This window comes from Pyxicephalus adspersus, chromosome 2 (assembly GCF_032062135.1).
Source record: "Pyxicephalus adspersus chromosome 2, UCB_Pads_2.0, whole genome shotgun sequence".
Lineage (NCBI taxonomy): Eukaryota > Metazoa > Chordata > Amphibia > Anura > Pyxicephalidae > Pyxicephalus > Pyxicephalus adspersus.
The window spans coordinates 98789230-98807017 of record NC_092859.1 but is presented as its reverse complement, the minus strand read 5'-3'; the positions used below and the strand labels follow the sequence as shown (position 1 = coordinate 98807017).

The 17788-nt window shown below is 38.8% G+C and overlaps 1 protein-coding gene across 1 annotated transcript in view; it reads right to left on the bottom strand.

The window, feature by feature from the left end:
• Window positions 1–7315: 7315 nt before the first annotated feature.
• The window catches only part of MLC1 (modulator of VRAC current 1), a gene marked incomplete in the record, with an annotated part of 25863 nt that continues 15390 nt past the window's right edge, over window positions 7316–17788 (bottom strand). Inside the window, 4 exon segments of the mRNA XM_072399036.1 lie at window positions 7316–8598; window positions 10513–10677; window positions 13455–13577; window positions 15912–15968. Of these exon segments, the coding sequence (XP_072255137.1) occupies window positions 8524–8598; window positions 10513–10677; window positions 13455–13577; window positions 15912–15968 (420 nt within the window).

Here is a 17788-nt window from a genome sequence, read left to right as displayed (position 1 = left end):
AGCTGATCATAAGACCAAACTACAATATCTGTTTAGGCTTGGGTGGATCATAGACTCCTTAAATAAGAACATTAAACTGTTTTTTTTGTTTTTTTTTTAAACACAGAAAGTTTTCTAAATATCCACACACATATCCACACATCCAACATGCACAACAAAATCACATTACAAATTTTTGCAATATACCACTTGATTTCCATATAGATCAATAAGCGATTCACTCCCTCCTATCCAGTAACTGACTGGGCTCCCCTGGTTTGTTCTTTTCTCTGAACTAAGTTTTTTTGGTGTACATTTGTTTCTAATTCCTAATAAATCCATGCTGCAGCTGCTTTGTATTGTAAACTATCACCGACAGTGCCTTTTTGTCTGTGATTGTTATTATTATTGAAAATTAACCTTTTCAAGTATTCATTATTTGAACATGTCATTTTCATCAGATATTATTTTATGTGGGCTTTGTAGTCCTTTTGATGCAGATTCGTTATAAATAGCCTTAACATTTTACACCCATTAACAACAGTTTTCTTTTTTTAAGGTTAGAGACCACACTAACTGCCATTGACTTCATTTGTCATCATCCCTAGATATTGTCTTAATGATCCAGACAGTTTCTGTTACGTGTGTGGTTCACTCACAACGAAAGCACGTCGCCAAATTACCACAGAACTTAAAAACATATACAAACTATACTTTGGCTGTCCACTAGGTAACCGTGATAAATCATGGGCTGCACATGACACCTGTACCAGTGGTTACAACAGACTGCATGATTGTCTAAATCAGCATAAAGCAGCAATGGTATTTGCAATCCCGATGGTGTGGAGAGGAACGCGAGACCATCTAAATGACTGCTATTTTTGCAGCGTCAATAAAAGTGGATTCTCAGGTAAAACTAAGCACAAAATTGTTTATCCCAGCTTTGATTCTTCAATTAGGCCTGTTCCCCATGATGATTCATTGCCAATTCCGGTACCGCCACGGAATGGACTTGCTTCTGTAGAATGTGATGAGGAATGAGCTCGAGTTGCAGCCAGTTACAACCCCGAATCATCTGATCCTGACTACTTGGCCGATGAAGATTTAGAACCAGGGACCTTTACACAAGCAGAGCTGAATGATCTCGTTCCTGAACTAAATCTCTCCAAAGACAAAGCAGAACTTCTTGCTTGGAGGCTTGAACAGAAGCACTTGGTTGCAAAGGGTGTAATTGTAACTCACTACAGAAAAACAAATCAGAACTTGACAACGTTCTTCACTAGTGACCGCTCACTGTGCTACTGTTATGATATAAATGCACTCTTAACAGTTTGTCACAAGAGCATGTTCCATCTGAAAGGCGCATCTTCATGGATTCCTTTAAAAGAAGCTTGAAAGCGGTGTTACTGCATAATGGTAATTCCAAACCAAGTTTACCGATTGTCCAGTCTGTTAACCTAAAGGAGTCCTATGACAACATGTGAGGTTACTACTTGAAGCAATGCAGTATAAAACACACCAGTGGAACATCTGTGGGAATCTAAAGGTCATTGGCTTGCTGATGGGAATGCAAGGGGGATTCACAAAATATTAGTGTTTCCTATGTCTGTGGGATAGCAGATCTACAGGAGACCATTATGTCAAGCATGATTGGCTACCAGGAGATACCTGTAAGCCTGGAACAAGCAGTGTCAAGTTTCTGCCTCTGGTTGGTCCACAAAAAATATTTCTGACACCTCGCCATATCAAGTTAGGCTTGATGAAGAACCTTGTAAAGGCCATGGGTAAATCAAACTCCATGGGTTTTCAGTACCTTGTTGAGAAGTTTCCAAACATAAGCACTGCAAAACTGAAGGAAGAGATATTTATAGGGCCACAGATTAGGTCTGTTTTGTAGGATGATGTTTTCAAACAATCTCTCTCAGCGAGCTGAGCTAGAAGCTTGGGATGAATTCAAGTGGCTCTGTGAAAATTTTCTATGCAACCATGAGTCTCCTGCATACAAGGAAGGAATTCAGAATCTGCTTGATTCATACCAGAAACTGGGTTGTCACATGTCATTAAAAATACATTTCTTGCACTCACATCTAGAATTCTTCCTGGAAAATCCTAGTATAGTGAATGGCGAAAAAGGAGAATGTTTTCACCAGGACATTCAGTTAATGGAGCACTACCACCAAGGTTTCTGGAATGAAAGTAGAATGGCTGACTATTGCTGGATGCTGTACCGCAACAATCCCGACGGAGTACACAGTAGACAGTCAGGTACCATTGTTTCTTCAGAAATGCTTAGAGTATGGATTTTCTACTGACACTGTTCAGTAGATCTATACCACAGTGTGCCTTATTTTACTTCACACTGAAGATGTATTAACATTCTCTTCAATGATGCTTACGTTTTAGTACAAACTACGTGCACATACAATGTTAACTATATTAGTACTCATAACTCAGGAACTGTATGCGTTAGGGAAAAACTGAAACAGATCTGAAATCTGTTCAAAAAACTGATTTAGAAAAGTTTGCTGTGGTTTCTGATGAATATCAAAACTGATTTTTTGTTGACCTGTGTTGTTGATCTCAAAAATGTTATTTAAAATTATATATCCTAAAAATAAATTTGAAAGCATAATTTTAATCAATGCAAGTCTTTGAAGAATCAGTTTTAATGTTTGTCAACAGATTTCAAAGCAGAAGCAATATGAGGCTAATTCAGTGGTAATGAATTGAACCTAAATGAATTACAAAAATCTGCATAACCTGTCCTGGAAAGTGGACCTATGAATACTGGCCACCTATTGTCTCACCTTCTGGCCAGGGAGTCTGGCCGGCTATTGCCACACTCCCTGGCCGGGGAGTCTGGCAAGCTACTGCCAATCCAACCTCACAAACGACAGTAAAAATAGGAGTATATACAGTAGTGCTAACCCACGCATTTTGATACCTAGCTCTGAGACATCAGTATGTAAGCTACCTAGGATTTAGGTCCATTTTATAGGCTAGGCTTAGGTTTGGGTGTTAGGAGGTAAACCACATTACTAACAGTGCAGCAAGAATAAGTCTGGTATTGAAAGATCCAATGTTGTGTGTGACTTATGTTGACAGTGTAGTGTGAATCAATTATTTCAGTGTTTAGTTTTGCATGGTTTAATTCCCTTATCAGTTTCCTCATACTCAGAATTATTTTTTTTCTGATTCTGATGCTGGGTTTAGAACCAGAAATGGAAGCAGTGTTGTATGTGCACCCAATACGATTATGCTACATATATTCTGCGCTAGTATCTCCAGAGCCCGAAGGCCAAGATCTCTGTTACTTCTTTCTTTAAAGGTCAGAAGACATACTACAATGTGTCATCCTGTAACATTTGGTTACAGTAATGACCATGGAGAGGGATACACAAACCAGAAGGTCTTTAGATATGGTCTTTTGATGCAAGAGCTACTGCCACAATACATTTTCAAGCTCTAAATAGTTTACTACCTAGTCGTTAGAAACCCCTGCTAATCTGCTATTTAAATCCCACAGATTCATGGGCAGCTGTACAAAGCATGAAATCACGTGACATTGACTTTTTAATTCCAAGCAAATGGGAACATTTTTCAAAGGCATTTGGGAGAAAGAAGCAAGAAACTCATATCATGTTTTAAATCTGTTTAAAACTTTAAAAAAAGCACACTATACACGAGTGTTTGAGGAAATAAAATATATGAAGCTTAGTATTTGTTTTGGATAAAGTTACAAAATCTGCTTTGTTATACATAGAGGAAGTGTAAAGCAATTAAATAGCACAACACTGCTGCCTAGTAACTATCAGTTTTTTTTTCACAAACTTTGGACAAAGCAGGACAGTAAAAGTATACCGAAACTATAAAAAAAAAAAAACCAAAATACCTGTATCATTGTTTCTGATTGTTGAACTGATCACATCTATCTTCCTAAAATAACATTCATTTTTTAGTGTTTTATTGTTTTACTGATCAAATTGATTGTACTTCTATGTACTATGAATAGATGCAAATTTGATAAGTAAATTAGGTAAACCCCTGCTGTACAAAAACATATTCTGAGGTGTGAAAGCAGGCTAAATCATACCCTTAGAATGTGCTACTGTTTTCTGCAAGATGTATGCACCTCTACTGAAAATTGCTTTAGTGAAACATTGAACGCCTAAGAATAGTTCTGTACATTTGAGAATATTAGGATTATAACCCCAATACATGGAAATGAAGAGTTTATATTATTCAGTAATTTCCATAATAGGAATGCACTCAGACCTAAACAGATAACAGGCAAACAGACCCTATATTAGAGTATGGGTTCATGAATGGCAACTGATGATACTGTGCAGAACTCATAAAAACAGGACACAAAGTAACCACGACTCCAAAATATAGAATTCTTGCTTTATTCTGAAGGTACCGTCACATGTTGAAAAGCCAATGTTTCAAGACTTCACAGGGTTCCTTTCCCAAGGCAATATAGTCACTGTATATTGGAGGAAACCTTTCTAAGCCAAATTCAAAGTTCGTTTCTGTTGGTTCAACTTAAATCTTTTGATAAGATTGATAAGTCTGATTTAAAATGGTCCACCAGGGCACTTGAGATCACAGAAGGCTCAACAGTAGGGTGGCTAAGGCCCTAATGTAGCAAGGCGTTGCTTGAATACCAAGTGACATGCTCCTATATCCTTAAGTGTCGAGTCCAATCAGAAGAGTGACTCTGGATTGACCAAAGCAGCAATATATGGGTTATGGGCACATCAATGTGACACAATTATTAAAGGTAAAGCTAGAGCTGGCTAATAAAAGCAAAGAAGTCATTAGATATACTAAGGGTAGTGAGTCAAAAGTTCCATGCCATGTTCTATGTCTATAGCAGATATAGATGATGATCCCCAAACTACCAGAGGAAGGACAGACGCACATGTGGTTGGTTGTGACAGAAAGATACCAAATAGCAGGCAAGTCAAAAAACCCATTCTTAATACAAATGTGTTTTAGGATTCCTGTGGCTGAGCACAGGAAAACAAAAACAAGACATTAGTTGAGTTAAGGTCTGTGAAAGCGGAGTTGCCTGTCCACATAACCCAGTATAAATACAAATTAAACTATTAGTATTAAAACAATAGTATAGTGAAAGTTTGAACCATAGTGAATCATAGTGGTCCGGTACACCAGTAGTCCCCAACCTTTCTGACAGCAGGGCCCAGTAACATATACCAGTGTCCTAGTATATGTATACAGCTTACACTAGTCCACTATTCTCAGCAGCATTGCCTCCTGTGAGCACACTAGCTGAGAATAGCAGTAGTGTAAGAGAGTTGGTGTGCTGTCAGAGCTGCTGGGAATGGCAAAGAAATGTAAGCAGTACTGGGCCAGGGTTCCACGGCATGAGGAAGAGGTAACTGCACCACATCCTCACCGCCACCTAAATGCAGCCTTAAAGTTTTGCGAGTCAAATTTATATTTGAGGCACCACAGGGCACAGACAGTTGGCAGCACCCTAATGCTCATTGCTATGGAAGTGTCCCACGGGGTTTCCTAATATGAAAACTCAATTTGGGGATCCTGGTCTTGAAATAGCCCCCCTTAATGCACGTCACAAATCACAGGAGGCTTGGGCTCAGAGAACAGGCATGCACAGGGGGAGGCTTTTCTGTCATTGAAAAAAGAAAGATGGCGATCTCACACATGTTCAGTAAGATCTGCATTTTTTTTTTGACAAATACAGTAGCATGCATCACAGGTCTGTGCAAGTTAGTGTGATTATTTATTTTTACTTTAGATCCACTTTAATGAGAAAAGATCCCTGATTGTTATTAGGATTTCATGTTTGAGACCTCATATTTGGCAACTTGTTAAGTTCAGTTTAGTATCAGCTGTCAGGATCCCCTTTACCCTGAAAATTTCAAGTTTCTACAACAATCTGTGTAGGGGATACGAGGGTTTATACATTGGGGATAATGACAGCATGGAGACAGATGCAGCTCTCATGCTGCTGCTGTACGAAAGGTTGGATTATTTCACAGTGCAAGGAGGGCGGGGAGCAGCACAGTTGATTGCGGAGGTCTATAGAACACACCTACTCTCAGGGAGCTCACACTGAAGCGCAATCTCATAGAAAAAGATAGGGTATGTGCACGCAGACAGAAGTATGGATTCTGAAGGTAGAAAGTTTTCATAGGACTCCGGCGCCTGTCATTTGTAGCCCCCAGCTCACCGATCCCAGGCCCAGGGGTTGGGGACCACTGCTGTAGACAACAAAGAATTTTGTAGGATTGCTGAAGCGGATATCAGAAAAAGCCTAATAACTGCAGGTTTTTGGTTGTCTCCTTAGTAGTCGGAGCAGGGTGGAAAACTCCTTATGGAAGCAGGAGTGAAGATAAGGAACTATTTCAAAACCCTGCCTAATCTAGCCATGGTAATCAACTGGTGTATCAAACAAAATTACAATTTTTCCATTCAGCAATATTGTTGTAAGGCCCTAGTCAGCACCAGTCCTCACCAGACACCAGTTCCCCAATCCGCAGTGTTCACCTTTAGTAAGCCCCCTCTCAGCCTCGGGAGACTCCTTGCTTCCCCTCTCAGCACTCGGTTCCCCCAGGACTTACTGAGCAAGGGATGGTGTCTGGAAATGGGATGGTGTCTGGAAATGGGCTGGCAGCAAGCCAGGTGCCCACAGATAAAGCAGTAGCAACATTCCAACAGAGACAAGTCCAGAATACAGAGCAGAGGTCATACACAGAATATCCGTCCACCAAACGAAGTACACAAGGATAAATCACAAGCAGAATCGGGGTCACAGGCAAAGGTCAGTCTTGGGAGCATAAGCTGGCAAATTCAGAAACTGGCAGGGTCAGCAACAGTAAATCAGACAATACATTTCCAGCACAGATTAGCCCAGCTATAAGCGACAACAGGCACTGGTAACTGGGAGCAGAGAGGCTATAAAGTCGAAGCAGCCAATGGCAGTGCAGGACTGAGTCAGGAGCTAATTGCCTCTGAAATCCCCCTCAGCTGTGCACTGCCTTACAGAGTGGTGCTGGAGATGCCAAAAAACCATCAGGCTGCACGGCTCACAGGGAAAGCAGGGGCTGCTGCTATCTTAGTTTTCCTGGCTGCTGCAAATGACCTCGCTGGACAGAATAAACAGTGTTTCATACTGCGATGGTGAACAGCACAGAGTTGCCAGACAGATGAGCATCTTCTAACAACTGTATGATGCAATTCTGGTGATGTCATAATAAATTATAAAGATGCTGCTCTAATGATCTGCATTGAAATAAAAAATTTACAGCACAGGATATTTACAGGATTTTCTCACTCACAGGAGTGAGAAAAATATTTTAAATTGATTTGCCCTGTATGGAGGAAAGCAGTAAAATATCAGTTGTTTATAAGATCTTGCTTAAGCTGGCCATACAAGGGGCAATATCACACAGCACATTTTTATTTATTTGACCATGAATTAGTTCTAATTTGTTTAATTTATCAGCCAAAAATGGTTGATGACAAGAGCAGAACTGACAACAAACTTTGGTTCAATTGACAAGTTTCCATCAAGTATTGGATTTCTGTCCAACCAAATTTTGGTGCATGCACTTATCTTCACTGCACTTTTCTCCCGCTGGACTGTGGACCAATTGTAGTTTGTAGTAGTTAGTTCCACTGCTTGCTAGGAAATTTACATTAAATCAAATAAGTCATTTGAGTTAAACTAAAGTCAATAATTTGTGTATGACTAGCATTAGTGGCACCTAGTGATAATCACATTAACATATTCATACTTCATTTATAGTGCTAAAATATTGATCGTAAAAATGCATTGTTCCTAAATAAAATAACACAACCATTTTTTACATTTGATTTTACACAATTTAATATTAACATATTTAAGAAACACAAATCAGAGTTCATACTTTTACTCACTGCCTAAAACTTACTAGATTTCCTTTATAACAACATTAGTGGGAATGCGGTATATATAAAAAGTATAATTAAAATGTATGCAATGTAATTATGTGTAAACTTAACTATAAAGTGATTATTTCATGTTATTATGGCTCAAACTACACTTTAATGTAAGAGGTGAAAACATACGAATCGTTTCATTTGACAAAATATCGGAAATAGCAAATATTTAAAGATAATGAAAAATATGCATCAGTTGTGGTTCAGCTTTTTACAGCTATTCAAAAAAACTATGCTCAACAGTGAAAAAGTAGTTTCTCATTGGCTGATTGCAGCACATTGCCTTTAAACTATGTTACTAAATGAAATGCAAAGTACAAAAATGTCACTTTTTTAGATAAATGTGTGACCTTGCTCAAAAGCAACTCTTTAGTATAACAGTAGAATTTAACTACTCGTTCAACTACTGTCAGTTTATATAAAGAGAATGAAGAAAGGACGATGCCTTAGGGTTAAATAAAGCAAATCAGATAATTTTTTTTATAGATGGTAGTATGGCTTCCACACACAGTTTAAATTGCTGGAAAATTCTTGTATAGTTCAATTCCTTGGTATTTTACTAGATCAAAAGAGCTACTGAGCCATTTGTACCATGACAGCTTTCCAAGCCTTTTCTTTATCAAAGTCCCTCAGGGTGTTGTTGGAAACCTGCAAGGAAAGTACAAAGAGTGTAACATCCCAAGAAAGTGAACAATCTGAAAAAATGTTTGATTATAATCAGAGCCAATTAAGACAGGCATTTGGCAGCTATAACTATTTTGGGTTCTCCGTCCACAAATTTTGTTCCATGTGTGCTCATCTATTCATATACTCCAATAACAGCAATCCAGGAATACATACATGTTTTCATCTCTGGAAACCTTTTATACATCATACATTTACTAGCAGTAGAAAAGCGTATCGTTATGTGATGTAAGCATTTTTAATTTTGTCTTTATTTTTTTTCTAACATGGTGCATAGGTAATTTATAGTGACATATATGAAACACACTGTCCTGGGCCATAGAAGGGACATACATTACCAAAGTAGTATATCACCCAGGGACATAAACTAAGCATTATCTGGGACACAAATTTTGTAGTAATTAACCATGGACAATACCAGCTGTTTAGGTATTTTTTATCCTCTTGCCATATAAACACTAATACACACAATAATATGACCTATTAGCTTAGCAGGCTCCCTAGCTGTACCAGATCTAATTCACATGAGAAAGTATATAAACCCTGTATAAAGGTTCTGTTGCAACATTAGGGAAGATTTTTTTTTTGGCATTTTAATAGTAATGTGAGGATTAGGTTTCAGCTCGCTGAAGACAGTTCCACTGAAATTGATGCTGTGAAATCTAAGCAACTGACTACAAAAATAGAGAAAAATTAAACCCTTTATTAAAAAGTGCAAACTATACAACTTGCGAAACCAATACATGTACATATTATTTTCTCTTTATTACAAGTTGAATTATAGTTTACAACATCAAGACTTTACTAGATGTAGACAATATAATTACCTATATTAGCTTATGTTTCCAGTGTATCTATGTTTTTCTTTGTCTTTAATCAGCCTTTTATTTTGATATTAGTAAAGCTTCAATTGTACTTTAAATTCTTACAAATGTTGGAGAAAAAAACGTACATCGGCATTGCCTCTCCAGTGTACACCTGTCCATTCACAAAACACAGGCTGTGCTGGCACTGCAGCTGTGCGTCATCAGAGCTACACCTAAAAACGTCTTCTGGCCGTCAATTCTGGGCAGTCTCCCAGAGCAGTAGAGCACGTGCAGCCTATTCCCTCCAGCTTTCGGCAGCAGAGGAGTTCCAAGAATTTTTGCTCTGCAGCATCTTTGTTTCCCTTTCCTTAGCTGTGTTTTCTCTCTCCGCTTCCCTTGCACTGAGACTGTACAGCTGAAGGGGATTTAACGGTGTGCTGCAGCTGATTGGCAGAATGGTTCCTAATCAATCCCATGCTGCCACTGGCTGCTAGGTCCTTATAGTCTCTTTACTCTTGAGTAATTTACTGTTGCTGCCCTTGCCTGTTCCTGACCCATCGTTTATACGCAGCTTGGACCGACCTCTGCCTGTGACCCCGATTCTGCTTGCACCTACTTCCTCTGTACCGCATTTAGTGGACTGATCACCCATGTATGACCTCAGGACTCTCCTTGTAGTTCTTGTACTGCTTAATCTGTGGGCTCCTGGTCCTCCACCATACTATTTTCAGACGCCAACTTTTGCACTTTAAATCTTGGAGGCAACCTGTGCTCGGTGACACAACCAGTCTCCCGAGGTTGAGTGAGGGCTTGCTAAAGGTGAAGACTGCGGTGTTAGATTGGGGACAGGTGTCTGGTGAGTACTGGCGCTGACAAGGGCCTTACAAAAGGCATTTTTTTTTTGTTGAATGAAGACAAGAAAAAACCTAGCTACATTTCAAAGCCAAGAAGCAATTACCATGTCTATTAAAATCATGGTTTTTAAATTAAAGATCACAACATGAATATTTAGTAAACATAACTGAAAGTTGAATACTTTTTGAATTCCAGATAGTGTTTCAATAACACTTACTTCATTGTTTCTGTGATTAGACTTGCCATATAATACATTCCAGGATGAATCCAGCACTCTCATTTGTGATTTATAATTGACGCACTGTATGACCGTGATATTTGTGAGTACAGCTTGAACCAACAAGATCAGCATCAGAAGCAACAGCAACACTTCATGGAAATGCTGAGGAAAATAAAGTTGCAGATAAGTGTGTCACTTCATGACTTTAAAAAATGAACAGGGTGTGAAAAAAAACAATACCTGTGACAATAAAATGCTACAATGGCAAAGGTGAACCATTAAAGGTTTATTGTTAATTAATATTTTTCTGTTATAGGTGCCAATTATACCTTTCCTATAATTACCTGTATGTATGCTTAAGTGCAATAGCTTGGAAAGTCAAAATTAAGTGGATTAAGGGAACAGAAACAGCAGATGCTAAACATTGACAAGGAAACAGATAATGGGTCTGGATGCTGCCTCACCCCCTTTTAACAAATAAATACATGTGTTTCATATTCTACCTTGTACTGCTCTCTCAAATAGTCACCCATTTTGCTTAATTCTTCGCAGTCCCTATACCTTCTGCTAGCAGGCAGGACCAGAGCAGAAGGGATTGGAATCTTGGAAAGATGTAGTTACAAGGAATTACATTATTATACAATTATGAGAAAAAATACCATTTGTGTAAGGTTTTGAATATCCTAACATAATGAAAATAAAAATGTGGTTCTTAGAAGATAAAAAAAAAAAATACAACCTCAGATGATTAAGGCTACGTACAAGTTCAAAAATTGTCCTTGGAAAGGATCTTTCACAATCCTTTCCAAGGACAAAAGACTGAAAGATGCATAAACGAGCGCTGTACATACAGTAACATTCTGCTCTATGAAGAGGTGAGGGGGGGGGGAACAACGAGCAGCAACCCACTGTGCTCTCCTTCACTTCTATTACGATCGCCCTGGGAATGGCTTCTATCACATGTATATGTGTATGTACAAAAGGTTTCTAGAGATGAAAAGGGTAAATTTCCCACCAATTTCAAGTTCCTAATTCTACAGTGAGAAAAGTAGCCAACTTTGCCAATTTTCCAAGTAGGAGACGTCCCAGCAAATTCAACCCCAGTTCAAACCATACAATGCTCAGAATTGCAAAAAAAAAAACAAAAGCTACATCTCAGACTCTACAGGCCTCAAGTTAACATTATAAAAAAAACTGCAGCACAGCTTAAGTTCCAAAGTTGCATCTGAACAAACAACAAGACTTCTGGAACAAAACCAAAGTGAAAATATTTTGTCCATAAAGCACAGCTCCACATTTGGTGGTAACCAAACACCGCTTATCAGCACAAACACTTTATACCAACAATCAAGCACTATGATGGACGGGTGATGCTTTGGACTTGTTTTGTAGCCAAAAAACTTGGTACCTCACAGTCATTCGGTTGACCAACTCTTCAATTTAGCAAAGGATTCCACTGTCAAATGTTAGGCCACCTGTGCAACAGAAAAAACTTAGCTCAAATTGCATCTTGCAACAGGACAGTGATCTCAAGCACACCTAAATCTACAACAGAATGGCTGTTAAAGAAAAGAATCACGGTGTTGCACTGACTCACAAAGTCAAGACTTCAACCTGATTGAAATACTATGGTAAGACTGTCAAGAGAACTGTGGATAAATTAATGCCCAAAAGCTCAATAAACTGAAGCAATACTGTAAAGTGGAGTAGCCTAAATTTCCTCCACAACAAAGTGAAAGACTGATAAAGTCATAAAGTAAACATTTACTTTAAATAATTATTTAAAGAGGGTGACACCCAGGAACCATTGCTTCATTGAGTATTGAAGCAGATCAACACTGATTTGTCATATGAATTGTGCCCTCTGCTTTAGCAGAGCACTGCCTGGTGGGGATTGAGAGTCTGTGTATTATTGAAAGCCAGAACCAAGTGTTGAGAGCAGGAGTGTGGTTGGAAGGCAGAGATCAAAGTTGGAAGCAGAGTCAGGAAAAAACACAGGTCTCAGAAAAAAAGCTGACGTGAATATTTAACACATAGTTATATTATCTCTTCCCTCACCCGGTTCCATTTACTAAATGTGCACGGAGCAAGGTGTGGACCTAAACACCTGGGCTGAAAAAAAAAGAGAAATAACCAGTCCACCATGTGAACGGTCTGAACAAATTTTCTAGGAGGCATCCAGGGGGAAATAAACACCACATGTATTATTACCATTAAGTTTTTTTTTTATTATTGCTATTATAAAAAATAGCATTTTTTCTGTTTTATTGCTCTGAATGTATTATATAGTAGCTTAGTAGAATTTAGCAAAGAAAAACATTTAAAGAGGATTTGTACTCTGAGGTGGTTGGTGAGCTTCTGCCATAAATTAGCAATGCTTGCCACATATTGCACTGACTTTCCTGTGTCTGACCACCCTGCAAGTGATGATAGGTCCAGGATCTGTCATCACTGCAGTAGAGTGGCATTGCCACACACAGAGCCACCTCTACACTACACTGTTCATGCATAAAACATTATAGAAGTAAAACAAAAAGTTACAAGGAGCCAAGTCTTTTGCCAATTATCTACATCTCCTGGTGACTGTTTTGAGTTTAGTCAACTCTACTTCTGCACTGGACTTCATATTTCTGAAATCCACTGGGCATTCTGAAAATGACACAGATGCACAACACTGACACTTTCACAAATATTGCAATCAGAGTGTACATCAGTACCTTCTACTTTAGAACTGCTAACTAGTATGTACTGCAATGGTTCACCTAAACAACACATTTGATTTTTATCGAAAATACTGACAGCATCTTTGTTGGTAAATCAATAAAGAATGTAAAAGACACAGGCCAATCACTCCAAATAAACTCAATTATTTACACTCATCCCCATCCCCCTAGGCATTGTGGTGAACTCCATGAGCACAACTATGATTGAAAGCTTACCGTTACATCAGGTGGATAGGTTTTAAAAATGACAATTGTCTGTATGACATAGACAGAGAGATAAGATGAAGTTGTAAATAATAATGGAGCTGTAATACTGCTGGTAGCGATAAGAACTTCCACCTAGGGTATTAAAAGGTAAGAGTCAAGCAGTGCTTCTTTAAATAAAACAATCCCAAAGTACCAATGCAAATTATTTATGAAATAAAATCATTTTTATAATTAAAGTGTACTTATAGACCAAACATTTTTTTTAGTATTAAACGGAGTTTGAAAGGATTTAAACCACTAACAGGCATCCCTGCAGTGGGAAGATCTGATGGAGCCTCCATCCTTTCTTGTAAAATGGTTGTCCCCAAGACAGAAAGTGAGGCATTATCACTCCAACAGTAACTCAGGCCACTTTTTTTTGAATAAATCGATAGCTGAAATGGATGGCTAGTCAGTTTGTCAAAAAAAGCTTCTTTTGCCAATGTTTTTAACAGAGCCCCAAATAGTAGTGAAACCTAACAGGACCTCTAAACCTTTTCTATTCATTCCGAAAAATATACACTTTAGGCAAATCACTTGTAGAAATTGGCATAGATACAAATACTTTCTCAGCTTAAGTTCTTTTTGAGAAATGGTAAAATACTATGAATTTCTGTGTAGCTTCACAGAAAAAAACAAGGCAAAATACCTGTTCTGTTTGGTCCAGATATATTGTATATCTATATCTATCTATCTATCTTTTTTTTTTTTTTTTTTAAATATATATACATATATTTTTTAAATATATATATATAGCTACAGCTAAAAATACCCAACAGAAAATGCAATTATAACATTAAAACACTGTGCAAAAGGTATTTTTTTTTTTTACAATACAATGTTCTCTGCCCCCCCCCCTTTCTATTTTAGTTTGACCACCAGTCCCCCCCCCTTCTATCTTAGTATGACCACTCCAGTCCCAGCAGGTCCCCCTTTCTATCTTAGTATGACCCCTCCAGTACCACCAGGTCCGACCTTCTTAGTATGACCTCAAGTCCCACCAAGTCCCCCTTCAATCTTGGTATGACCTCAAGTCCCACCAAGTCCCCCTTCAATTTTAGTATGACCTCCAGTCCCACCAAGTTCCCCCTTCTATCTTAGTATGACCTCCAGACCCACCAGGTCCCCCCTTCTGACTTAGTATGACCAGGTCCCCCTTTCTAGCTTAGTATGACCTTCAATCCCACCGGGTCCCTTTTTTATCTTAGTATGACAGCCAGTCCCACCGGGTACCCCCTTTTATCTAAGTATCACCACCAGTCTCACCAGGTCCCCCCTTCTATCTTAGTATGACCTCCAGTCCCATAACATCCCCCCTTCTATCTTAGTATGACCTCCAGTCCCATCACATCCCCCCTTCTATCTTAGTATGACCTCCAGTCCCACCAAGTCTCCTCTTCTATCTTAGTATGACCTCCAGTCCCCCTTTCTGGAGGTCCCCTTTTCTATCTTATTATAAGTCACCCCTTCTATGTTAGTATCACCTCCAGTCCCCTCTTCTATCCTAGTATGACTTCCAGTCCCACCAGGGGCCTCTTGGATCTTAGTATGACCTCCAATCCCATCAAGTCCCTCTTAGTATGACTGCCAGTCCCACAAGGTCACTCTTAATATACCCCTCCAGTCCCACCAGATCCCGCTATTTATCTTAGTATGACAGCCCGTCCCACCAGGTTCTCCTTTTTATCTTAGTATAGCCACCAGTACCACCAGGTCTAGGTCTTATTTTCGGGGTAGGTCTTATATTAGGGCAGGTTTACAAAATAGTGCTAGGTCTTACTTTCGGGGTAGGTCTTATTTTCGGGGTAGGTCTTATTTTCGGGGAAACATGGTATGTTAGTATCACCTCCAGTCCCCTCTTCTATCCTAGTATGACTTCCAGTCCCACCAGGGGCCTTTTGGATCTTAGTATGACCTCCAATCCCATCAAGTCCCTCTTAGTATGACTGCCAGTCCCACAAGGTCACTCTTAATATACCCCTCCAGTCCCAACAGGTCCCGCTATTTATCTTAGTATGACAGCCCGTCCCACCAGGTTCTCCTTTTTATCTTAGTATAGCCACCAGTACCACCAGGTCCCCCCTTTTATCTTAGTATGACTGCCAGTCCCACCAGGTCCCCCTTTTATCTTAGTATGACCTACAGTCCCACCAGGTGTGCCCTTCTATCTTAGTATGACCTCCAGTTCCACCAGGTCCCCCCTTCTATATCGGTATGACTGCTAGTCCCATCAGGTCCCCCCTTCTATCTTAGTACGACCATCAGTCCCACCAGGTCCTTGTTCTTGGTTTGGTGCACTAACCCACCAATTTTAAAGTCACACCATAGTTTAGCAGAGCATAGAAAAACAATTCATTTAGAATTTGCAAAATGTTATGCTAGTGTTTATAGAAAAATACCTTTAGTATTTTTTAGTATTAGTCTTACCAAACACTGACTTGGGAATTCTGCTGTAACATGGCTGGCAATAGCACATGGGAAACACTGGAGTGGGGAAAAAAAAAACATATTTCATGAACATTTATCAAACAGAATAACATTAGGATTCTAAAAAATATACTAGGGAAAATGTTATATTCCTTAGTCAAAAACACAATGCTAGTGGCAGATCAAATCTAAGAATGATCAAGATTATTCTACATTTGCTAGACCAGTAAATATTATATATGAACCAAGTTTAAATGGTAACTGTGTTTATATTATAAAGAAAGTGAATTTGGGAAACCATGCTTTTTTTTTTAAATAGTTATATAGCTGAAGTGGCTGTCTAGTCAGTTTATCCAAAAAAAATTTCTAAAATAGGATAGAGAATGGCAAATGTTTTTACCGAGCCCCAGATATTAGGGAAACCTAACAGGTCTTCTAACCTTTTTTATTAATTTCAAACAAGATACACTTTGGGCAAATCACTTGTAGTTGTAGAAACAGATGTAGATACAAATACTTTTATCAGCTTAAGTTCTTTTTGAGAAATGGTAAAATACTAAATTCTTTGTGCACCTTCATAGAAAAAAAAAGGAAAATAACTTCTGTTTGGTCCAGATATTGATTTGTTTGATCATAAAAACAAAAGTTCAAGCAATTAATACATTATAGAGAAACTGAATTTGGGAAACACTGCCTTAAAAGGCAATGTTAGACCAATCGACTAGTCAAAAACATTGCCTGTGGTCTCCTAACAGCTGATCTTTCCCCATCAATGACATACCATGACTTGTTTTCAATGGCTCTCTGTATGAAGGTAGCTATCTTGACCTTCATACAGCACTTTACAAAGCCCATAGTCATCTCCCTAACTCAATCCAATGTCTCTACAACAGTCATGCCATTAACACCGTTAAGGCCAAATATTTGGGGGAAGCCAATTAACCTGAAACACGTTTTTGGAGCATGGAAAGAAACCAGAGCACACAGGGGGACTCCATACAAACACAGGGAGAGCATGCAAACTTCATGCAAAAAGTGCCTTGGCTAAAATTCAAACCTGGGACCCCAGCGCTGCAAAGACCAGAGCATCAGCTAGCCAGTGGGCCACTATGCTGTTATCACAAAATCTCACTTCAAATCCTCTAAAAGTAGCAATCAGAGGCAGTAGTGACATATATTTACACTGCAGATATACAGCAATGCAGCACAATCACCATTACCATTGCTGATCTTGCCTGCACATGCTTGTTGCCTAGCTTGTCATAATGACTTTATTCCTTTGAAACAGTAAATACGTGACCTTAAACCATGTACAGTTAAAGCTTTCAAACTTTCCAGGTCTGCTTACTTGTTTTAGCAGCTGAGAGTGTTAAAACTTGCTTATCATTATGTAAAATAACCAATTAGGTTTTTCAAAATATGGTTAGCAGCGGTGGTCATAATTTATTTTTAAGATATTTTTTGTTTGTTTAGCACGCACCTAAAATTGCATGTACAGGGTTTCAGAAAAAAAAATCCCCAAGAACTCCTACACACAATAAAAAAAACAGAAGAAGTCAGAAATAGGACAGACTCAGAGCTAGGCTTTGTGTAATCTAGTAAGTGTGAAGTGGAGTTTCCCAAATCTTCAGGCTCCCTGGGGAACAAAACTCTAAAGTTTGGCTGCAGTTTAGGCTTAGTCTGTCTACACAGACGTTTTTCCCAGCGTTTAACCTGAGGCTTTAAAAGCCCATGTTTGAAATTCCAATGCAATCCAACGGGCTAATCTACATCAGCATATTTCCTTGAGGCAGGTTTATGACCGTTTTCTATAACCTTGCTGGCAATGTTTAAAAAATAAAAATGCAGGGTTAATGCTGGAAAACACCCAAAAGAGC